Source organism: Dama dama, chromosome 33 (genome assembly GCF_033118175.1).
Source record: "Dama dama isolate Ldn47 chromosome 33, ASM3311817v1, whole genome shotgun sequence".
Lineage (NCBI taxonomy): Eukaryota > Metazoa > Chordata > Mammalia > Artiodactyla > Cervidae > Dama > Dama dama.
In genome coordinates this window covers 76,911,418-76,937,314 of record NC_083713.1, presented here as the reverse complement: position 1 = coordinate 76,937,314, position 25,897 = coordinate 76,911,418, and the positions used below count along the sequence as shown (strand labels likewise).

At 40.4% G+C, this 25,897-nt stretch overlaps 1 protein-coding gene across 2 annotated transcripts in view; it reads right to left on the bottom strand.

Annotated features, from left to right (window-relative positions):
• CNTNAP5 (contactin associated protein family member 5) overlaps positions 1-25,897 on the bottom strand; it is a 984,962-nt gene that overhangs the window by 46,860 nt on the left and 912,205 nt on the right. For both annotated transcript variants that reach the window (XM_061135035.1, XM_061135036.1), the window contains exons 20-21: positions 14,980-15,110; positions 7,715-7,802 (exon numbers count right to left, since the gene is read on the bottom strand). In XM_061135035.1, the coding sequence (XP_060991018.1) occupies positions 7,715-7,802; positions 14,980-15,110 (219 nt within the window). The remainder of the gene's footprint in view (positions 1-7,714; positions 7,803-14,979; positions 15,111-25,897) is intronic.

Here is a 25,897-nt window from a genome sequence, read left to right as displayed (position 1 = left end):
CCCTAAATGAAATAACACCGTCCGCAGCAACGTGGATGGATCCTGAGACGGTCACATCAGTGAACGAGTCAGAGGAGAATGAGCATGTGTGACCTCACTTACATGCGGGGTCGTAAAAAATGATATGAGCAAACTTTTTACAAAACAGAAACAGACTCACCAACATAGAAAACAAACGTATGGTTACCAAAGATGAAACAGGGGGGAAGGATGAATTTCAAATTTGAGATTAATAGATACAGAGTTCTATATATAAAATAAATAAATAACAAGGACCTACTGTGTAGCATAGGGAACTATAATCAATATCTTGTAATGAACTCTAACAGAAAAGGATCTGAAAAAGAATATGTATTATACACACACATATATATATGTTTGTGTATGTATATATTTGTGCATGTGTGTATAACTGGGTAACTTTGCTATACATCTGAAACTATCACAATGCCCAATTACTCTTCAATTGAAGTGTCAGTCACTCAGTCACGTCCAGCTCTTTGTGACCCCATGGACTGTTGCCTTCCAGGCTCCTCTTTTCCATGGGACTCTCTGGGCAAGAATACTGGAGTGGGTTGACATTCTCTTCTCCAGAGAATCTTCCCAACCCAGGGATCGAACTTGGGTCCCCTGCATTTCAGACATTGCGGACAGATTCTTTACCTGATGAGCCATCAGGGAAGCCCAAACTTCAATTAAAATAAGGAAAAAATAAGACATAAGAGTTTAGATCTAACTAATTATTAAATAATATAAGCAATGTTATTATTATTATTACTTTTTATATAATAGTCATATCACTGGCTTCTGGTAAACCACACAAAATATCCTTTGTTAACAGAGTCAGGAGAAGACATATAAAGTTTGCTAAAAGACATACAAATTTTGGTTTTTGCTTTTATAAAAAAATGCATTTGACTTTTACAAAGAAGCGCAAGCATGCAGTAGGTCTGGGCTCTGGCCACGCACTAGTGTCGTTTTTCAATCAGGAGATAGCACACGCTGCTGTTCCTTGAGGTGAAACTGCATCATCTATCGCACACCCCATGAAGAAAAATGGGGCTCATTATTTTCAAAAGAAATGGGGACAAGTCCCCTGTAGCCCAGCTGTGATTCAGTGTTGGTTATTTTTAAGTTAGAAAGGATAAGATGGGTATTTAGGAAGGTGGAATGATTACTGAAATATGATAGTTCTAGATCTTTTAAAACTCTTCATTCACAGAGAGTTCAGATTAGATTAACCTGAATTCTTTTTCTTTCTTGGGGAAACTATCATTAACAAAATTTTGGACATAATATGAGACAATTACACACAATATCAGAATTTGAAACAGGAAGGGCTGTGCTTTGGAGGGGCGGTGGTTTGGAGATCTTTTTATTTGCTAAAGAACTAGGAACGGCCAAAAACAAAGTGAAACATTATTTAATAAACCTATCCTTTAAAAATGAAATAATTTTTTCCAGGAGTCTCTTTGGAAGCTACAAACTTGTCCCAAGGAAGATAACAAGCATTTCTTAAAAGAGGGACTCTCAACTATTCGTTTTTTGTTGCTACACACTGGGACTGTTGTTTGATGTATACAAACACAAGGCAGTCCCCAAATTATGCACAACTCCACGCCTCTCTCTCCTGGTGAAAAGAGGCAGCAGAATGCGAATGAAAAAAGCAATGCTGTTACTGGATTATTGTTGATTCGTCCTCTCTAGCAAGAATACCTTGTCTTCCTTTTGAGAAATAAGCATCCCCTTATTCTTAATATGTGTGGTTGATATTGACCTGAACCCTCCACCCCATCCAGAGCCATAGTCGGGCGCATAATCAGTGTATCCCCAATCCCCTGGACCCGCCATCACCTACAACTGGCACCTGACACAAATTGCTCCTCTGAGATTCAATCCAGGATTTTTTCTGGAAATTTTAGAAATGAGAGGCTTTCTTTCCACCAGGGCTGTTGAAATAGTAGTTATGAAGCATGGGACTGCTGATTCCACGTTTGTTACCATTGAAATTCTGCCTGAGAATAAAGTCCCATAGAGAGGTAAAGAGGGTCAGAGGTGGAAAGAGAAACAGACAGACAGATAGACAAAGGCTTCATCACAGTCACATTTGAACTCCTGAACCCAGCTGTGCCTGAAGCAAAACTTACACTCTGAAGCTTCCATTTTCACCAACTATTTTATGGTCACTGTTTAAACTGGTTAACGCTGATATACCATTAAAACCGTCTGAACTCACATTCCCACCTTCAAGGCTCACCATGGTTCAGAATTGCTCTTTTAGAACACATTTGAGTCCATTTTGGAAGTTACCTTTGTAACAACTTTTCTAAACTCATTAAAATAAAACTAGAAACAAAGCAAAACACAGTTATCCTCTATTTTTGCCATGATCTTCAAAAATCAAAAGCTTCTGATATGTATGGAGCATGTGCTAAATACCAAATACTTCAAATGCTTTGTATATAGTGTCTTATGGAATGCTTACTCAAATCTATGAATTAAATGCTATCATCCTCATTTTACTGACAAGGGACTGTAGACAGATTTGACAGTTCACAATGGTCATACGGCAGTAAGAAAGCCAAACATGACTTAGTCTCTAAAAAGCTGAGCATCTCTCACTCCGTAATTTTGCTTTTAAATTTAATATCATTTGCACAAGTTTTGAATCAGATGGAGGGCCCAACTACTTAGAAAATTAAAAAAAAAAAAAACAAAAAACGAGTACAGTCTTACAAAACAAGTACTTTGAAATAGCCACCTTTTGTTTATATGCATAAATTTCGCTGCATTGTCTAAAAACGGCAGCCATAACTCTTCACCTATAAAATGCCTGAGGAATGATTTAACATGAACACAATCAGGAATTTAGACAACAATGCTCTGATATTGCAGAAGACACAGTAGCTGTGATGTTCAAAACTGAGGGATTTGGGAGAATCAAAGAATCCTGTTCTCTAGACACAATCAGAATTCACTTCATATGGACAAGCCCAAAGCACAGGCAAGTGCTCACAGCTAGTTCTGCAATTCCTAAATTAGCTGGAATTTTTTGCAGATTGAGAAGGAATTCTCCCAATTTCTATATGGCTTGTTAGGGCCAAGTGAATTTTGAAGCTACCTGGGCAAACAGCCATCAGAGCAGAAGAACAATGTCTCTGCCAACTGTGAGCTTTAGCCTACCAAACTGGCAAGTAGGCGAAAGAAATTAATAAATGAATAATCTTGTAAGTATGCCCTGAGGGCAAATAGCATTTGAATGTCTATGTGGAATTTGGCAGCTACAGTTTAAAAGCAGTATACAATTCCTTTCCATCTAAGCTTGAAGATGTTTCTATATTTTAAAAAGTAATGGCTTCCTAAATCTGCAGTATAGTAAGAGTCTCCACTCAGGAAGAAAACAATAATAATGATAATAAATTCCTTAATTTTTAGCTTCAATGCTAAATATATATAAATTTTGCCATTAAATTTAATTATATACTCTGGAACAGTAAATTAAGAGAAATCAGGACTAGAAAACATAAAACAAACATAAAAAGCAAACAAAAAATGCAGTTCCTTTTAGAAGGTTCAAACTTTCTAAATTTCTAAATCTGACAGAATGTTCATGTTCCTGCACCAGTGCTAAATTGGACAGACATAGAAACATACAGGTAATTCACACTATTTGAATCTAAGGAATGCAGTTCTGTATTTCTAAAGAATTCAGTAATTTTTCAAAAAGATGATCTTGTTCAAAAGGGTGACTTCCCTAAATAAACACTTTTTTTTTTCTTTTTAATGCTATTTTCACTTCAATCTATTCATGTAATAGACCATAAGCAAACATTTTTCTTCTTAAAAGCCAAAGAATGTCAGTAAACAAAGGAACAAACCTAACAACAACACATGATTCGCCATGGGTGAACACACACAGTGCAATTTTAACGTCCACGATTATGTCTTCTATTTTCATGAACTAGTCTCTATATCACAGAAATTTTCAGGAAAGACGTTTATTCATCTTGTTATCTATATAGCACATATCATGTAGAACCATCACTGGTGCTAAATAAATACCTTCTAGAATGATGAATTTGCCCTTTCTCTTAAAGAAATAAAATGAATACATGTGTTGCTTTACAATGGAATGCTATTACTGAGGAAAACTGGAACAGATTTGCTATACTTACTTGCCTTTGGTATATACTATGAAAAAATGCCTGAAAATACTTGTTTTAGAGTTGAAAATGTCCAATGCAATACTAGACATTTCTGAAGTTGTGGAGTAGGTGTTGCATTTTTCATAAATACTATGTTCCCTTTTCTGCACCATTCTTACCTACAGCAAATATTCCTAGTCCAAGTTCTTTCTGATGCATGAGGCTTCCTTCCAAAAGGTATGCAGGATAGATGTCCCTCCTTAAAAATGAACCTAATGTTCATATCATCTTCTCTCACCTCTAGATACAGACCTTTCAAAGACCAAAAGTATGGAGGTTAATTATGGATCCAAATGCTCTGCTCTGCTTCTAGCCGTTTGGACAGGAAGAAAGGTGGGCAGGCAGGGGTTTTCCACACTTGGTCCAATGAAGACATTTTATTGACATTTATCTTCCTCAATAATAACCTAATCTTGTCTAAAACAAAACGACAAGCTGGCCCTCAGTTATCCAGTGTGTGCTCAGTTGCCCAGTCATGGCCAACTCTTTGCCACCACAGAGACTGTAGCCCACCAGGCTCCTTTGTTCATGGGATTTCTCAGGCAAGAATAATGGAGTGGGTTGCTATTTCCTACTGCAGGGGATCTTCCCGACCCAGGGATTGAACCCACATCTCCTTCATCTTCTGTATGGGCAGAGAGATTCTTGCCCACTGAGCCACCCAGGAAGATAATTTAGTACAAGGTACAGTAATTTAGTAACTTGCTTTAAATTTTCATCCTTTCAGTCTTATATATTAGGGGTTTAGTTCAAAAGACAGAAATGCCACGGGAATGTCATACACAGTGTCAAGATTAACAGAAAGAAATTTTAAATAAGAGGATGTTTTTAGAGCTGCCATTGCAAAGCAGGTAACATGAAAACAGCCCAAGCTTGGTGAGCCTACAGCCCTAGGAATTTCTCCTCTCAAAATTCTTCTGAAATGTGGATTCAGTGGCTAAAGATAAATTTAGGTATGAGGGGACATGTAATATACCAGATACTCAAAAAAGTAATTCTGCTTCATTAAAACCAAACAACACATTTTTAATATTTTGTTAAACTTCAGGAAACAAAGAGGAATCCTAAGCTTGGGGAAGATTTTAGGGGAAATAAATGCAAAACCAAGACAGTAAGTCATCAGCCTACATTAAGTTTGCATCCAGGAGAGTACCTGAATCATCTTGAAGAACAGGAGTCCTGGCCTCGACCTGTTACTAAGTGAAGATACTCAATTTAAAATATTCACAGTGAAACCAGTGAAAATGGACAAGAAAAATAAAATCACATGACAGAGAAAAGAATAAGTCTGAGGTTTATCTAGTGCAGGTCAAAGCTAATTGAGTAGAGAGAATAAGAAAGAAGCATTAAAGAGATGCTGAGAATTTTTGAGAGCTAATGAACAGATACATATGAATAATACATATGAACTAGATACATAGAAACTAATGAAGAAATATAAGAAACATAAACATATCAACTAAGACAATTAAATAGAAGTCTACAATCAGACACATGGTAATAAAACTGTCAAACACCAAATTTAAAGAAATGACCTTAAAAATAGGTTTAGGATGTTGGGTGTGGGGGTGGTCAGTGTATTTTCAAAGACAGGACAGACAGCCAGCTTTTCAACAGTCACATCAGACAATGGAAGAGTAGAGTCCAGCGACATGCTGGTGAGGGTTTAACCTGGCTGCCAAGGACCCCAAGGACCCTGACTTGTAGCATTTCTGAGACACATGGAATAGAAACTCCTAGGTTGGCCAATTTCAAACTACCATTGTGAAATCACCAGATGCAGAATTGTGCAGGGATATGTATAACAGGTTCTTATGAGCCAGTGTGAGCTGGTTCCATCACAGCCACGAATAAATCTTTAAGATCTAAGGGAAAAGTGTCCTTCAATGTTGAATTACATATCTAGCAAAATTATCTTCCAGGAACAAAGGTGAAAAATGAATGACTTATTTTCAGATAAAGGACCACTTATACAGAAAAAAGTTCAAAAGAATTTACTTCAGAAAGAAGGAAATTAAATCTGGCAGAAAGTAAAAGGTTTTGGAACAACAAATTAGTAACTACATTGGTAAGTCCAAAAAGCAGTGTCTACGTAAAATAATAATTACTATTAGCAGGAGGGGAAATGGAATAAGAAATAAACATAAAATTCAAACTACAAGTTGGTCAGTGTTGACTGGCTCATTCAACTGCCATTTTGGAAAGTAAAACTGACATTTTCCAGACCTGATAGCAGATAGATTTCTGGATGCACATTATGTTCTGGAAACTAGATACAATTTATGGATCTGGAAGGTTGCAGTGGGACAGGAGTCATTTTTTCTGCCTTTTCAGCTTTTTCTACTGGCCAGCAAAGTCATGGCAACTTGAAGTCTTTTCTCTGCCGCCTTACTAAGGGACCTTCTCCACCTGCGGGACGCTAACACACAGTACCGCGTCGGTGACTGCGTGGTCGGTAGTGGCTTCCCGTTCATCAGCTCAGAACTGCTGGGAGTCACTCCAAAACACCAGCAAGAATGCACACTGGAAGTGCTGTCACAGTTTTGTAAGCAACTTATTTCCTGAGTTACATCCATTCCTGCTTAAAATGTCTCCAGCTATGAATGTTTCCTGCACTGTGTTGTGACTAAGAGAATAGAAAAGAGCATGCTGGAATCACAGGAAAAGTTGAACAACTAGAAAATAGAGAGGCAGAAACAAACCCAACCATCCAAACAATCCAAAAATGCACCGGGGCTTACATTTGCCAGTTTATGAAACAGAAGATGCCAGATTGAATGAAAATACAATATTTGTTTGTCTGCTCTTCACAAGATCTTATATAAGGCTCAAAAAAAAAAAAAAAAGACTGAAAGGGAAAATAAGGAAAATGATAAACCATAAGCCAGGTAAATACTAAAGCAAAACTGAATTAGCTATATTAATAACAGACAAACTAGATTAAAGCACAGAGATATTAAAATTAAAAAAATATTACTTCAGTGTGAAAAAAAATGTTCAATTCATCAAGAAGACACAAAAATTTCAATCTTGCTTACACCCGATAAACGTTATCATTTCATATAAAATGAAAATTGACAGAACTCCCTGTAGAAAAAAATAAAAAAGAGTATCCATTATTGTCATAGGACAATCTTTTGAATTTTTGGTGAATTAGGAAACAGATCAAGGATTTATAGAATTAAATAATTGGGTTGTAAATCCTTAATTTCTTTAAGTGAAATTTATGGGAATTGAACTAAAAGAATTGTGTAAACATTATAAATTGATTAGAAATTAAGTAAAAAATAATTATTTCAGTGAATTGCTATGTTTATTTACATTACTCAAGATTCTGTAAAGTAGATGTAAATACTGGTTTCCAGTCCCTCCACACAAGCATTCCTGTCTCCACAGGACTCTTGGTCCTACACATTGGATATTATCTAGATCTTGTTGCTTTTCCCTGAAGAAAGTTATTTATTATTTATTTTATCAAGGCCAGAAAGACACGGACTAGAACAGCAAACCTGTGACTTTGCCCAAGGTGAGGGACCTGATAGCTCTGAATTCGACTTCTGGGGAGAAGTTATAACTGAGTCGGAGTTGCTGATCCATCTGCAAGAAAACAGAAAACAGAAGCGGCATCAGCAGAGGTCCTCACATCCAAGGCATAAAACACTCCTGTCTGAAAATAGCTGGAAAACACAGGCAGGGCAGACACCTCTCTGGGATTTTTCTCCCTGGAGAAATGAGAAATGTCTCACTAATTCTTCCACAATGCACATAAAATACCCTTTTCTTTCTTTATTGGTGAAATAAAGGCTTTCACACAAGTCTTCTCCCTGGGAAATTCTGTACAGCTTTTGACAGGTATTTATCTCCCCACTGAGATTTTCTCACCAAATTCTTTGTTGCAAAGAAGCAAACAAATGAAGCCTTTTAGGAAGGACCCTGCAGGATTAACAAGAAAAGGAAAGCAGGTTTTCTTTTCCATCTCTCCCTCCTCCCGCTTTGGTCCTTAAAACCTTCATGGCCTCCTTTGCTCCAGTTGACCTGGCCTCAATCAGGGGTGCCTTAGGGGATTTTCCTGAGCGAATGTGTTTCAGTTTGACAAAAGGTTTGAGTCTGGGAAGGGGAGACTAGCTGAACAGCTGCCACCAGCATGAACAGCTGATAGTTCCATTTTGCAGGTGAATAAAAGCCACCAGGGGGATTCTTTGGAGCTTTATTTCTAAGATCATCCTTTAGGGAACCTTCCTTTCCACACACGTTAATTTCAGTTCCGCCTCTTTGTTCTCTCCCTTTCAAGGCATGGTACCCCATCCATCCCGAGGTTTTTCTGTCTAGTCAAAGCCTACCAATTTTTCCAGGCTCTATCACAGTCCATCTGTAGGAAAAGAAGACTAAAACCCCTTCAGCTGTGTGCCGGTCCTCAGACTGCCCTTGGGGAGCAGCTGATTGGGAGCCTGGTGTTCCCAGCTCCCACTGCTGGGCCCTCCTTCTGCACCCACTGCGGCTCAGACAGACCCTCCTACAGGAACCTCCGGGCCCTGCGATGGTTTCTGCTGTGAAAGCAATCAGTGGCTGTGACTTGTGGTATATAATTGTAGGCTTTATTCCTTTTTCATTCATGGAATTATGCTTTAATAAAATGTTGTTTATTGAACACTTGGTGTGTATGAGACATCATACTAAAGTATCCTTCAAAATGAAGTCTTCCTTAGAATACTGTGAAATAGACATTATCATCCCTGTAGGATAGATGGTGGAAGTGATGTCACAGAGATCACACACTCGGCCAATGCCACACAGCATTACGTAGCAGGGACTCCCTGTCACGTGGCCTGCCAACCACACAGTATGGCATTTACTTTACTTGGCCATGCCTCTCTAGATGTGTGAGCAGCTGGTAGACAATCACTGTATGTTCTTATTTCTGAATTTCTACAAAGTCCATTCAATGACCATTTGAGTATCTACTCTGTGCCAGACACTTTTCTAGGTGTTCCCATGCTCCCAGAGTCCATCTCCTCTAAGAAGCTCTCCTTGAAGCCTTAGTTAGATCAATTGATCCTGTTCTCTGTTCTCATGGTGCCTCCCCCCTCCCACCTCTAACCTTGCATTTAAGATGCTGTATCGTAATAACAGCAAGGAGATCAAACCATCTAATTCTAGAGGAAATAAACCCTGAACATGCATTGAAAGGACTGATGCTGAAGCTCTGATACTTTGGCCACCTGTAGAGCTGACTCATTGGAAAAGACCCTGATGCCGGGAAAGATTGAGGGCAAGAGGAGAAGGGGAGGACAGAGGAGGATTTCATTAGATGGTATCATAAATTCAATGGATACTAGTATGAGCAAACTCCAGAAGGTGAAGGACAGGAAGCCTGGTATGCTGCAACATGTGGGGCTACAAAGAATTGGACAGGATTTAATGAGTGAACAACGACTGTAATGAGCTGCATGCTCTCCCCATCTCACTTTTCTCCACTAAACTATCAGCTCTTCAAAGATGTGGACATTTTATTGATACATGCTTTCTATATGGCCTATTACAGTAACTGGAAAAGTAACTGCAAACAGATGTTTGCTGAATGAATAAACAGACATCCTGTGTTGATTCTCTTCCCATCCTGTGGGCTATGGAGCACCCAGTACATCACCAGGATGCCTCTGGCTGCCCTGGTGGCCTCTACACCCTGGATACAGCACAGAGATTTTCATACCCGTGGTCCCCATCTGGAATCTTTTTATTGCTCAGATTCAGTCCTTGCCCTGAAGGAGTTTTCTCCCTGCCTTATCTCAGAACTCCCACCTGTTCTCTGAAACCATCTCTTCCAGCAGGGGCAGGGCTCCTCCTCTCAAGCTTTGTTGTTCAGGTTGAAGAGGAGGCTAAAGTGACTGAATTTCCTGCTGAGAAGAGAGCAGCAGGATTCTTAGAACCAAAGGCTGAGCTGAGATTCCTTTAGCTTCTGGCTCTAACCTCTTCCCCAGGCCCCCAAAGATCAAGCGATTCCCTCAACACTGTTACATTGTGTAGAAGACCTAATTGTTCCAGTACAGGAGTCATTCTTGACATACTGTTCTCCTTCATGGGAACTTACCTGGTCCTTTCCACTTTAATCAGATGACAAACAAGGGTGAGAAGGAGGTGAATGACAATCAATTGTTTTGTTTTGGTTCAGTTCAGTTCAGTCGCTCAGTCATGTCCCACTCTTTGCAACCCCATGAACTGCAGCAGCCACCCTGTCCATCACCAGCTTCCAGAGTTTACCCAAACCCATGCCCATCAAGTCGGTGATGCCACCCAACCATCTCATCCTCTGTTGTCCCCTTCTCCTCCTGCCCCCAATCTTTCCCAGCATCAGGGTCTTTTCCAATGAGTCAACTCTTTGCATGAGGTGGCCAAAGTATTGGAGCTTCAGCCTCAGCATCAGTCCTTCCAATGAACACCCGGGACTGATTTCCTTTAGGATGGACTGGTTGGATCTCCTTGCAGTCCAAGGGACTCTCAAGAGTCTTCTCCAACACCACAGTTCAAAAGTATCAATTCTTCAGTGCTCAACTTTCTTCACAGTCCAACTCTCACATCCATACATGACCACTGGAAAAACCATAGCCTTGACCGGACGGACCTTTGTTGACAAAGTAATGTCTTTGCTTTTTAATATGCCATCTAGGTTGGTCATAACTTTCCTTCCAATGAGTAAGTGTCTTTCAATTTCAAGGCTGCCATCACCATCTGCAGTGATTTTGGAGCCCAGAAAAATAAAGTCAGCCACTGTTTCCACTGTTTTTCCATCTATTTGCCATGAAGTGATGGGAGCAGATGCCATGATCTTAGTTTTCTGAATGTTGAACTTTAAGCCAACTTTTTCACTCTCTTCTTTCACTTTCATCAAGAGGCTCTTTAGGTCTTCTTCACTTTCTGCCATAAGGGTGGTGTCATCTGCATATCTGAGGTTATTGATATTTCTCCCTGCAATCTTGATTCCAGCTTGTGTTTCCTCCAGGCCAGCATTTCTCAGGATGCACTTGTTTAAGTATTAGTAGAGGTATAGAGACAAAGGTACAATGATTCAAAGAAGGCTTGGGATACTTTGGGAAAGGATTCCAGTCCTTAGGTGGAATGAGTGCATATGGCAGCACCCCTAGTACTGGTTCAGGTGCTGGGTTACCTATTTGAAAATCTTAGCAAATGCACAGAACAAAGGCAAAAGGTGGGGTGGGGTGGGTGGGTAGTTTCCACAAACATTTATTTCTAGGACGTCGGCTTTATGATAGGGGCTGGGCAATCACTGAAGTCTTAAGGGAGAAATACATTATTTTGTTATACTTCTTTATGTTCATTCTATGTTATGGTGTTGTTTTTCTTTATAATTACTCTTGATGAGGCTGTAAGAGAGTGAAGTATCACAATCTTTTAGAGCTTAGGATGCCTAAAATTTGTAATCGGGCCTGGAGAAGGGTTTCCCTGCTGGCTCAGCTGGTAAAGAAGCTTTGTTGATCTTAAAACTGAGGATAGCAGTGGTCTTGTCAAGTCATTAAATGAGATTAAAAGAGATGAAAAAAGGGGGGAAATTGAAGAAAGCTTTTCTTTTGAGTAAGCCCTAGACACCGGGCTTCATGCTTGGCCCTTTAGTTATGTTCTTGCTTTCCTATAATGGTTGCCAGAACTGACTGAACTCAGCTGCATCTGTTACCCCAGCCCACCCCTATAACATGCAACCTTTTTTAATAGATAAATAGACTGAGCCTCAGAAAGGTGAATAGCCAATCTAAGATCTTATAACATAGGAGATGGAACAGGAACTCACACACAAGTCTGTCCCAAACTAGGGATCCCTCTGTTAACCTCAGGACCTTCAACTCTCAAAGGAAGTCATTAGCTCCAAGCTTCCAGAATGCTGGGCCCCCTCCATCTTCACAGCTGGTCGTTTCCATTTCCAGGGGCTCACCAGCTAATTATTCCTGAACTTCCACCCAATCAAGAAGATGAACAGTCAGTCTTGACTTGAGTCTTGACTCATCATACATATCCAGAGGGTCACCCAAGGTTACCAATGTTCCCTCCAGTTCTCTCTCGAGTCCTTCTCTCCCTGACTTCCCCACTACACTAGTTGAGGTCCTTATCTTTGCTTCCAGTCTGGTCTCTGTCCCAAATCACATCACTCCCAAATGTGTATTTCCAAGGAGAGATCATTGTGCTGACATTTCAGCAAACTAGTTTAACTTGTTTAATGTCATTAATATATTTTAGATAGAGGCACTGAAGTCCACCTCCACCACCAGGGCATTCATGAGGGCACATGAGCTTTTAAAACCACTGGTCAAATTATAATTCTCAAATCATTACCAGGGTTTCTTACTCCTGGCTGTAGCCCAGTCCCTATGGATTCCTTCCAAAGTGACATACAGCAGAGAGGAGAAGGTTCAACAACTCAAGGTCCCGGGGTGGTAGGAGAATGTATTCTTACCCACTGGAGGCCTCTGGCTGGCTAAGCTTAGTAATAACCATCTATCTTCTCCCTATACCTGCTTCTGAATAATGCCTGACACCAGGCATAGCTTATCCTTTTCTGTTTTTAGTAAACTGCTTGTTCTTTCTTTTCCTTCGCATTGCTTTTGTTTGTTTGGGGGTTTTGTTATTATTTTAATTTGGCTACCCAGAGCCATATGGGGTTATAGTTCCCTGACCAGGGACTGAACCCATGCCCTTGGCAGTGAAAGCCCGGAGTCCTAACCACTGGAAGGCCAGGGAATTCCCTGGGGCTTTTCTAAGTGGGGAGGAAGGAGAAGAAATAGGATGAGGAGGAGTGGGAGTGTCACAGAGACACCTATGTTGTGTGACTGTTTTAACAAATTGATATAAATTTAAAAAACAAAATAGGTCTCTGCCTCCATTTCTTTCTGCTAATTTTGCGCTTTTGAAATGTTACATCTTCCACTGCTTGTGCTTATCATTGACTCTTAATTTGGCTGGTGGGAAATCTAGATGGAGAAGAAGAGGGAATATCCCATTGTTCTCTCACCTCCCTATTTGTGTTTTCATTGATGGAAAAGACGACAGGAAATAGAAGCAGAGAAAGAGTCATTTATACAAGTGCCCACCCACATGCACCCGGGGGTCTCCCCACAGCCTCATTCAGACATCTTCCAATAAGAAATCATATCTCATCTCTATCCTCTAGCCTGACCTCAATCCAAAGACCTTGACCACTTATTTTAAGAGTCAGTGCTACAGTCAATGCTAATAAATTATAATTACTCAAGGATTGTGATTTGTGTCCTATATTTGCTAATTATTCCTGAACTTCCACCCAATCAAGAAGATGAACAGTCAGTCTTGACTTGAGTCTTGACTCATCATCCATATCCAGAGGGTCACCCAAGGTTACCAGTGTTCCCTCCAGTTCTCTCTCGAGTCCTTCTCTCCCTGACTTCCCCACTACACTAGTTGAGGTCCTTATCTTTGCTTCCAGTCTGGTCTCTGTCCCAAATCACATCACTCCCAAATGTGTATTTCCAAGGAGAGATCACAGTGAGCCCCTGGAAATGGAAATCTACCCATGCTACTTCCCCTGCCTAAAATCCAGTGGTTTCTCTTCCCCTCTCCACAGGTCCAATCTAATCTTCTCCATACAAGCCGAGAAAGAAAGGGCAACCCGCTCCAGTGTGCTTGCCTGGAGAATCCCATGGACAGAGGAGCCTGACGGGTTATGGTCCATGGGGTTGCAAAAAGTCAGAAACAACTGAAGCGACTTAGCATATACAAGCCATGTGGGATTAATTTATTTAGTTCAAAAATATTTATTAAAGGCCTTCTGTACGTGAGGCACTGCTTGACAAACTGGGGGTCCCATGGTAATGTAAACAAGCAAGAATCCCTGGCTTCATGAAGCTTACATTCTAGAGGAGGGAGAAGGGACTTATCTATTAAATAAATAGGTAAGTTTTATTGATTGCTAGAAGAATTTAAGTGGTTTAGGATTGAAGTCAAGGAGCTGGGTTGCTACATTACATAAGGCGACTGGAGATGGGGTCCCTGAGTCAAGTTTTGAGTGGTGTTCCAAAGCAAGCACAAGTAATAGGTAGCGATGAAGATACATGAGCACCTGGATCCCAGGCAAAGCAGACTCTAGTGTATTCAAGAGCTCTGGAAGGAGCAAGGAGGCGCCCAGAAGGCCTGAGCAGAGTTGAGAGGGATCCAGAATAGGTGAGCGTGTGTGTATCTGTGTGTGTGTTTGTCAGTTAGGAACCTGCGGACAGGGCAGGCTGTCTGTAAATTACACTCGTTTTTGACTGAGTGGAGCGTCCGTGATCCTCACAGCCCCTCCTTGTTCAGGGTGAGCTGAACGGAGGCCCAGACGAGGTGGGTGCCCTCCTCCATGCTCTAGCATCACCTGTGCACACTCCTCCCACAGCCCTTGCTGGTCCCTTGTGATTTCTTCCTTGCTTATCTTCCTCATTACTCTACAGTTAGGGGTTGTCAAAGCTGAACATGCAGCAGCATCACCTGCTGCCCCCTTCCTGAGAAAAGGCTTCAGATTAAGCAGATCTGACCTAGGACCCAAGAATTAGCATTTCTTACAAGGTCCCAAGAGATGCTGATGGAAAGCAGGCTGTGCCCTGAGGACCACTATTCTAGTTCTCCAAAGGCTGGGGCTGAGTGTGATTAGTATACATCCCCAGAACTCGGCTGCTCACTTGGCTTGGGGGCAAAATTCAGAAAACTTGTATTGAGCACCCAAGGTACATTTGCCGGAATGAGAAGAAGGGAAGTAAGGTACCTGAATGGTAAGCCCTCTGCCCTCTCTGTTAATCTTCAAGTGATGCAGTCTTCTGTTGGCAAAGTTCTCTGTATTGATGGTGAATACATGGGTTTCTTCCTTGTTTAGCTGGTAGCGAACTTGTAAGCTTCCTTGAAAGAAAAACATTAGAAATTAGAATTAAAAGTAGACTGATATAGTGTAAAAAATGATAAGATTGCTTTTTAATTGATCATGGCTGTTTTCTAGTGACCTAGGCCATAATCCTTTCATCGTTCACATTTTTAAAAGGTACTATATATGTCGTGACTGCAGCATCCCGGTCCATATTGAAACTCCTGAGTATAGATGAAATATGTGTGTGTGTATGTGTGTGTGTGTCTGTGTGTGTGTGAGTGTGTGTTATCAGAAACCAAAATAATTTGATTGCAAAGACTTTAATAAGATTGTCCACACCATCTTCAGTTTCTACCACTTCCTAGAACTTCTTTTCTTCCTAATTGCCTTCGTGGAATTTCAGAATGTAATGTGAAACAAGATTGTAATCTAAGGCAGAGTAGGTAAGAGCAATCTGGAGCAGTGAGGTCATTACCCAACAGGGTCAGCCAATAGAAGAAGCTCCCTACAGTTAGTCCTGATTCCTCCTCTACCTTTGGTTCTGATTATCATAGATTTTCAACTTGGGGGCTTATTTCCTCATTTAAAAATTAATCATAGCTCTCTGAGAGTGAAAGTCACTCAGTCCTGTCTGACTCTGAGACCTTATAGACTGTGGCCTGCCAGACTCCTCTGTCCATGGGATTCTCCCGGCAAGAATACTGGAGTGGGTAGCCATTCCCTCTCAGGGATCAAACTCAGGTCTCCTACATTGCAAGCATATTATTTACCATCTGAGATACCAGGGAAGCCAAAGAGGACTGAGGTGACTATATGAAGTGAAATGTTAGTCACTCAGTCACGTCCAACTCCTTGTGACCCTATGGACTGCAGTCCTATAGGCTCCACTGTGCAAGGAATTCTCCAGGCAAGAATACTGGAGTGGGTTGCCATTCCCTTCCCCAGGGGATCTTCCTGACCCAGGAATCGAACCTGTATCTCCTGCATTGCATGCAGATTCTTTACCTTCTGAGCCACCAGGCACCATGTAGGAAGCCCTAATAGCTCCCTAGAAATAGCATATTTGGTGTTGAGAGGTGCCTTCACCTGGGGCAAGGGGCCGGCCCGTGGTAGGGAAAGGGACGCCCTTATAAACTAGTGGGCTGTTCCCTAGCTAGCTCTTTCAGGCTCTTTCCAAGAACTTGGGTTTTTAATACTATTTCATGCAATGTAATATATAACATATAAATATGTTCCTACTATATAATGCATAAATTTTCTATAGAGTATATAAATATATATAATAATATAACATATAAATTTTACATAATATATAATATAATATATAATTCAACCCAATCAAGTAAATCAGCATGTGGTGTTTATGTGTCAGGCATGGTGGTAAGGCACACACTCCTTGTAGTTATTTGGGATTCTTACCACCCCACTGAGCGGGTCATTCGTACGCACATTCTGCACACATCTATCTGTTTTAGAAATCACTTCCGCTTTACACATCTTCACTAACACTTGCGTAGGAACCACCCATCTGAGACGTTAATCATCTCAACTGGGACCCCGTCAAAGTATTTACTCTGAAGCCTCCCCAACACTCCAGTTTAGGTCTAAAACACCTCGACCACTTCTTAGAGCCATGCACGTACTGATCTCACCTTCTTAGGAGGTTTTGATGCAGTCAGTGCCTCCCAAAGCGCCCTAAGAAGATATCCTGAAACCTCTTGCTAACTCGTCTTCACACAACTCCTAGGAGGATAAACTCAATTCAAGACTTTTCAGAAATAAGCTGCAAGGCTGACTTGCAGTCTTACAGGAGGCACTGGGGTGAGATGGAAATGGTTGGGACCAGAAGTCCATTCGTCACCTTCCTCTTAGCATCATGTTCAACTGCCTGGTCGACGAGCAAAGAGACACGTGTCTCCTTCCAGCTCCTCCGGTGTCACGAGTTTACTGACCCCTTCTTGGATGGCACTGCCCTGGACCCAAAAAGTTCACTGCTCTTAAGCCCTCTTTTACCTAACTTATATGCTTCATCTGTCTGCTTTCATTTTCCTCCTCAGTGTCTCCCATCCCTACCTTTGCTTCCAAAAGTGTTTAACATAATGGTAATCATTGCAAGTGTAGAGGTCCTTAGACAGGGAACTGACTGAGGGAAGATGCTCTGAATCTAATAAATGAAAAAACAAACAAAAAAAGGATACTCTTTGGCAGCAACCTAAATGTCCATCAACAAAGGAATTGGTAAAGAAGATGTGGTACGTATATACAATGGAACTCAGCCACTAAAAAGAATGAAATAAGACCATTTGCAGCAACATAGATGGACCTAGAAATTGTCATGCTGAGTGAAGTCAGAAACAGAAATAACTTATGACATTCTGGTGTATGTGGAATCTAAAAATAAATTATACCAATAAACTTATTTATAAAACAGACTCACAGATTAAGAGAAAGAACTTATGATTCTCAAGGAGGAAGGATGGGGGGAAGGGATAATTAGGGAGTTTGGGATGGACATGTACATACTGCTATATTTAAAATGGATAACCAACAAGGGCCTACTGTGGAGCACATGAAACTCTGCTCAGTGTTATGCGGCAGCCTGGCTGGGAGGGGAGTGTGGGGGAGAGTGGATGCAAGTGTATGTGTGGCTGAGTCTCTGCCGTTCACCTGAAACCATCACAATAATGTTAATTGGTTTCACTCCAATACAAAATTAGAAAAAAGGATTGCCTTAGTCAGGTGTTCACTACAATTTATCTAGGGAAACATATCCCCTTTTACATGGTCTCATTTTTTTTTTTTTCTGTTAGTATATGTTGACATTGCTACATTATAAATAGCATGCGTTTACCTGTGTGTGTGTGGATATGGGCTGAAATAAGATGTTCAAAGTATAGAAAGGAAATGAAATTGATTTGAGTCTCGGGGCTTTTCCAAATATGCTTCTGGAATAAACACACGTATAATGGAATGACCTTTGGTCACCAGCACGTATGCTGTAAAATTTCATTGCATCTTATTAATATTGGAACATTCTAGCTGTATATGCCCTCTTTTTATGTCTCCAGGCAAAATTCATATCATTATTTTTAGAATTAAACAAGTATTATCAATGTCATTTTAAAAATGTTGGAGAGAAATCAATGATCACAAAAAATGTGTTTAAGTACAATGATAGAGTCTAGTTTAAATCAAAGAGGATGTAGACATATTATATTAAACATTCTTGCTACTTTCTGGACAGTCACTATCCCTTGGCTTCTATCATTCTTGAGTTTTTTGCATAAGACTCCTCTTTCATCTAGAACTTTTTTTTGTTCCTTCCTCCATATGACAGGTGAACTCACAGAGGTGCAGAAAGGTGAATAAATTTTCATCATTTATAGTAAGTGATTGACTCAGATTTAGAAATGAAATTGAGTTAGTTTCTAAAGAGCATGATTTTCCCATGGAACACAAAGGTCCAATGTATTCATCTTAGCCAAGAATAGGTCTTGCATTCCAACCTTTCCCATTAGGTTGATTCCTACTCAAACTCCAACATTAGGCATTTGGCCACCTCTCCCAGGAAGCCTTCTCTGGCTTTTCCAAGCTGCCCTCTTTGGCTCCTGTGGGGCCTGTGCTGACCTCTGTGCTGTCTGTTTACTTGCCTATGTTTTCCTTCCTTCCTTGCCTCTCTCCCTCCCTTCCTCCCTGCCTTCCTTTCATTCTTTTTTAAACTACACAAATTACTGTCTCAAATTATGAAGGCTAGAAGCTTGAAATGTTCTCTCAAAGGATCTAGGCTAGGATTCTTCCTTGCTTCTTCTTAGCATTTGGTGGATACCTCCATTCCTTGCCTTGAAGATGCTTTATTCCAATCTCCCTCTTTCCCTCACACGGCTCCTATCTGTGTGCATTAGATGGAATGCCATGAAAAGCTACTCTAATACTGTACAAGGATGATTCTGCTCTTTTTTAGCCACTGATCTACTATTTATATTCTTCTTGACAATCACCTACTTGTGAGAATGTGAAAATTATGGACTAGAAATTCGAAATTTGAAAAATCCAACTATTATCTGGTTCATCATCTTGAGTTGGGCCTCAGGATCAAGATTCTCACACCTCAGTTTCTTCAAGAACAACATTTTGTAGTTTGCTTGTTCCCACTTAGTTGGTTTTCCTATGCTAATCCGTCTTCCATACTGTCGTTAGTGTGACGACTCTAACACAGGCTCACTTGGCCATGTGATTCTACTCCAAGATTAATTTTACACGATACATTCCAAGTGTGCAGCCTGACATGCAAAGCCTTCTTCTTACCTTTTCAACTTTATCAACACATACTTTCCATAACTGAATCATATCTGAACTAACAGAATGCCTCCAAATAATGCTCCTTCCTGATTTTGTGCATTTTATTTCTTCAGCTGAAACTGCCCCTGCCGTCTTACCTGTATGCCAACCCCTTCTCATTTATTAAGACTCAACTCATATGACCCAGGTCTCCACTTTCCTTCAAGACAGGTATGAGCTTTCCTTCTTGTATTCTCACTGTGCTCATTTTTGGTAACATTCTCACTGTATCAAGCTTCACTTGTCTTTCCCTTGAATTTAAGCTTCTCCCGGAAGAATAGATGCTTATCCATCTTTGTGTCTACAGAGAAGAGCACAGAGCCCGCTATCTTAAGTCACCAGAAGACTTTTGTTGAATAAAATAGGCACTCTGTAGAATGTTATTATCACTTCGTCAAAATTATAAACTAGCAGTTATTCAATGTCTACTCTGCATTGACACAAAATTAACAAATAGTTATAATGTTACAGTTATGTTTTTAAGGGATTTGTTATCTAGCTAAAGGGGACAAAATCAAGGTCATACTTTCCTGCTTATATGCCAACCATGCATTAGAACTTGAATTTGGTACTAAAGACTCTTTTCCCCAAAACTTCTCAGATTAGAGAGAGCAAAATTTCAGTGAAGTAAAATCTCTACAAATAAATAATAATAATAAAAGCAATTATTATGAAATTCATAGTGAAATGGATTCAAACTCAGGAGAACAGAACATCAACATGTATATTCCTTCCACTTTATCATGTTGCCTTCAAAGACATGTTTGCTCAAGTAGACAAGTGAGTTGATGAATAGACAGATGTATGCTTGGGTGAAGGGAAAAGGGGGTGATTATTTATAGACAATAGAGATACACGCTTTGTGAATTCCAATAATGAGCACTTATAAGAACTGAGGTAATGTGAAAGAGTCTTCACAGAAAGAGATTTATTGAAGAAGGTAGAACGGAATTAGGCAAAAAGAAAAAGAACAGTACTATGCTTACGTAGCTATAGAGATATAAGCAGAGCAATGTGACTGATCTTTACCATGAGTTGAATAGAACTAACCAGAGGCCAATATGGCTGATAAGGATCTTGATAGACAGTCACCCAATTGATCTTCTCATTTTGAAATAGAAACACTAAGACTCTGAAACACAAGTGTAGCTTGGAAGAGGGTGGTAACAAAGAGAAAGTCACGAGGAGAAGCCTCGTACTAAAAGGGCAAGGAATTTGAACTTCTTGTAAAGAAGGATCCCGCAAGGCGCTAAACACATGCCTGACTGGGCTGACCTACACAAAGTGATGGCTTAAGAAGACTGGCCTGGGTACCCGTGGCCAGGTCAGACCTAAAAGGGAAGATGGAGGGCCTCCTGGTGGCTCAGTGGTAAAAAGCCCACCTGCCAATGCAGGAGACTCGGGTTTGATCTCTCACGCGGGAGGATCCCACGTGCTGCGGAGCAGCTAAGCCCATTCACCACCACTACTGAGCCAGTGCTCTAGGGCCTGGGAGCTAAAACTACTGAAGCTTGCATGCTTAGAGCCTGTGCCCCACAGCAAGAGAAGCCCCAGCAGTGAGACGCCTGCACACCACACCTAGAGAGTAGCCCCCGGGAGCCACAGCTAGAGAACAAAGACGCACACAGCCAAAAGTAAATAAATTAATAAAGATAGAAGAGACGATGAAACCACCAGTTCTCACAAACATCAAAATAAAAACTACTGAAGGTGCTCGGCTGTTGATACGGGACAGGAATCCATAGTAACACTGCTGTTAATATCACAGGCCAGTTTCTTGCTTTATCATTTCACTTTGATAGAAGGAGCTCTTCTACACGTTGATTGCTGTCCAAGCCTTAGCATTCCATATCAACTACAGACATATGCACTTTTCTATGCAGCTTTTAGTGTCTACTAACCAGGCCACTCTTACTGATTAGCTTCTCTTTTATCTTCACTGCCCTTCTTAGTGGTAGGTAAGGCAATTATTTCAGTTCAGTTCAGTCACTCAGTTTTGTCCGACTTTTTGTGACCCCACAGACTGCAGCATGCCAGGCTACCCTGTCCATCACCAACTCCCAGAGCTTACTCAAACTCATGCCCATTGAGTTGGTGATGCCATTCAACCATCTCATCCTCTGTGGTCCCCTTCCCCTCCTGCCTTCAATCTTTTCCAGCATCAGGGTCTTTTCTAATCAGGCTGTTTCTTTGAATCAGGTGGCCAATTTATTGGAGCTTCAGCTTCAGCATCAGTCCTTCCAATGAATATTCAGGACTGATTTCCTTTAGGATGGACTGGTTGGATCTCCTTGCAGTCCAAGGGACTCTCAAGAGTCTTTTCCAACACCACAGTTCAAAGCATCAATTCTTCAACACTCAGCTTTCTTTATAGTCCAACTACTACATTCATACATGGCTACTGGAAAAAAGCTTTGACTAGATGGACCTTTATTGGCAAAGTAATGTCTCTGCTTTTTAATATGCTGTCTAGGTTGGTTATAGCTTTTCTTCCACTGAGAAAGCATCTTTTATTTTATTTTCATTTATTTTTATTAGTTGGAGGCTAATTACTTCACAACATTTCAGTGGGTTTTGTCATACATTGATATGAATCAGCCATAGATTTACACGTATTCCCCATCCCGACACCCCCTCCCACCTCCCTCTCCCCCCCCCGATTCCTCTGGGTCTTCCCAGTGCACCAGGCCCGAGCACTTGTCTCATGCATCCCACCTGGGCTGGTGATCTGTTTCACTATAGATAATATACATGCTGTTCTTTCGAAACTTCCCACCCTCACATTCTCCCACAGAGTTCAAAAGTCTGTTCTGTACTTCTGTGTCTCTTTTTCTGTTTTGCATATAGGGTTATCATTACCATCTTTCTAAATTCCATATATATGTGTTAGTATGCTGTAATGTTCTTTATCTTTCTGGCTTACTTCACTCTGTATAAGGGGCTCCAGCTTCATCCATCTCATTAGAACTGATTCAAATGAATTATTTTTAATGGCTGAGTACTATTCCATGGCGTATATGTACCACAGCTTCCTTATCCATTCGCCTGCTGATGGGCATCTAGGTTGCTTCCATGTCCTGGCTATAATAAACAGTGCTGCGATGAACATTGGGGTGCACGTGTCTCTTTCAGATCTGGTTTCCTCAGTGTGTATGCCCAGAAGTGGGATTGCTGGGTCATATGGCAGTTCTATTTCCAGTTTTTTAAGAAATCTCCACACTGTTTTCCATAGCGGCTGTACTAGTTTGCATTCCCACCAACAGTGTAAGAGGGTTCCCTTTTCTCCACACCCTCTCCAGTATTTATTGCTTGTAGACTTTTGGATAGCAGCCATCCTGACTGGTGTGTAATGGTACCTCATTGTGGTTTTGATTTGCATTTCTCTGATAATGAGTGATGTTGAGCATCTTTTCATGTGTTTGTTAGCCATCTGTATGTCTTCTTTGGAGAAATGTCTGTTTAGTTCTTTGGCCCATTTTTTTGATTGGGTCATTTATTTTTCTGGAATGGAGCTGCAGGAGTTGCTTGTATATTTTTCAGATTAATCCTTTGTCTGTTGCTTCATTTGCTATTATTTTCTCCCAATCTGAGGGCTGTCTTTTCACCTTACTTATAGTTTCTTTTGTTGTGCAAAAGCTTTTAAGTTTCATTAGGTCCCATTTGTTTAGTTTTGCTTTTATTTCCAATATTCTGGGAGGTGGGTCATAGAGGATCCTGCTGTGATTCATGTCGGAGAGTGTTTTGCCTATGTTCTCCTCTAGGAGTTTTATAGTTTCTGGTCTTACATTTAGATCTTTAATCCATTTTGAGTTTATTTTTGTGTATGGTGTTAGAAAGTGTTCTAGTTTCATTCTTTTACAAGTGGTCGACCAGTTTTCCCAGCACCACTTGTTAAAGAGGTTGTCTTTTTTCCATTGTATATCCTTGCCTCCTTTGTCAAAGATAAGGTGTCCATAGGTTCGTGGATTTATCTCTGGGCTTTCTATTCTGTTCCATTGACCTATATTTCTGTCTTTGTGCCAGTACCATACTGTCTTGATGACTGTGGCTTTGTAGTAAAGTCTGAAGTCAGACAGGTTGATTCCTCCAGTTCCATTCTTCTTTCTCAAGATTACTTTGGCTATTCGAGGTTTTTTGTATTTCCATACAAATTGTGAAATTCTTTGGTCTAGTTCTGTGAAAAATACCGTTGGTAGCTTGATAGGGATTGCATTGAATCTATAGACTGCTTTGGGTAGAATAGCCATTTTGACAAAATTGATTCTTCCTATCCATGAACACGGTATGTTTCTCCATCTGTTTGTGTCCTCTTTGATTTCTTTCATCAGTGTTTTATAGTTTTCTATGTATAGGTCTTTTGTTTCTTTAGGTAGATGTACTCCTAAGTATTGTATTCTTTTTGTTGCAATGGTGAATGGTATTGTTTCCTTAATTTCTCTTTCTGTTTTTTCATTGTTAGTGTATAGGAATGCAAGGGATTTCTGTGTGTTAATTTTATATCCTGCAACTTTACTATATTCATTGATTAGCTCTAATAATTTTCTGGTAGAGTCTTTAGGGTTTTCTATGTAGAGGATCATGTCATCTGCAAACAGTGAGAGTTTCACTTCTTCTTTTCCTATCTGGATTCCTTTTACTTCTTTTTCTGCTCTGATTGCTGTGGCCAAAACTTCCAACACTATGTTGAATAGTAGTGGTGAGAGTGGGCACCCTTGTCTTGTTCCTGATTTCAGGGGAAATGGAGAAAGCATCTTTTAATTCCATGGCTGCAGTCACCATCTGCAGTGATTCTAGAGCCAAAAAAAAACAAAAACAAAAACAAAAAAACACCTCTCTCACTGTTTCCATTGTTTCCCCATCTATTTCCCATGAAGTGATGGGACCAGATGCCATGATGTTAATTTTCTGAATGTTGAGTTTTAAGCCAATTTTTTCAGTTTCCTCTTTCACTTTCATAATGAGGCTTTTTAGTTCCTCTTCACTTTCTGCCATAAGGGTGGTGTCATCTGCATATCTGAGGTTATTGATATTTCTCCTGGCAATCTTGATTCCAGCTTGTGTTTCATCCAGCCTGATGGATTTCACTTGATGTATTCTGCATATAAGTTAAATAAGCAGGGTGACAATATCCAGTCTTATCATACTCCTTTCCCAATTTGGAACCAGTCTGTTGTTCTATGTCCAGTTCTAACTGTTGCTTCCTGACCTGCATACAGATTTCTCAGGAGGCAGCTCAGGTGGTCTGGTATTCCCAGGTCTTGAAGAATTTTCCAGTTTGTTGTGATCCACACAGTCAAAGGCTATGGCATAGTCAATAAAGCAGAAATAGATGTTTTTCTGGAACTCTCTTGCTTTTTCAATGATTCGGCAGATGCTGACAATTTGGTCTCTGGTTCCTCTGTCTTTTCTCAATCCATCTTGAACATCTGGAAGTTCATGGTTCATGTACTGTTGAAGCCTGGCTTGGAGAATTTTGAGCATTACTTTGCTAGCATGCGAGATTAGTGCAATTGTGTAGTAATTTGCACATTCTTTGGCATTTCCTGTCTTTGGGATTGGAATAAAAACTGACCTTTTCCAGTCCAAATTTGCTGGCATTCTGAGTGCAGCACTTTCACAGCATCATCTCTTAGGATTTGAAATAGCTCAATTGGAATTCTATCACCTCCACTAGCTTTGTTTGTAGTGACGCTTCCTAAGGCCCCCTTGACTTCACATTCCAGGATGTCTGGCTCTAGGAGGCACTTATTTACTTAGTGGTAAATAAGAAGGACTCCTAGGTCAAGGCTCTAGGAGTCCTTTTTTCATTCATTTTCTCTATGAGCTACATATGCCACACATTTAAGTCATCAGCAGCTCTCTGGTCTCTGTAAAGTAAATCTAGTGTCTCTGTACCTCTTTCCAGCTCAACCGTCATGCCCTCGTCGTTCCCTATCATCTCTCACCAGGACCATTGCAATGCATCTGAACTCACTTCTCAGATTTGAGTCTTAGCTCTTTTCCCTCACACTCATCCATTCTTTATTGTGCAGTCAATAAAAGCTTTCTGAAATATTTATCTGATGTTGCAATTAAAATGTTTTAATGATACCCCAATGCACTTAGAATAAAATCCAAATTCTTTCTCGTAGATCCTATATAACCTTATTTCATTCTACATATGCCCTCATTCACTAAACTCAAGCTACTGCATGCCCATATTATGCTCCCATAATGTGCCGAGTCCACTCCTGTCTTAGAATCTTTACATGCGCTTTCTCTTCAACCTGGAATGTTCCTCTTAACAGATATCTTCCAGGAATCCTCTCCTCATTAATGGGCTAACTCCATGCAGTGATGACTTCTGTAGCCATGTACTCCTAACTCAATACCTCCATCTAAGTGTGTTTTCCAAACTGCTAGTCATGATTGACTAGTACATCATAGAATGAATAACAGAATTCAGTATCTGTTATTACTAACTGAACACTCTCTAATTCCAATT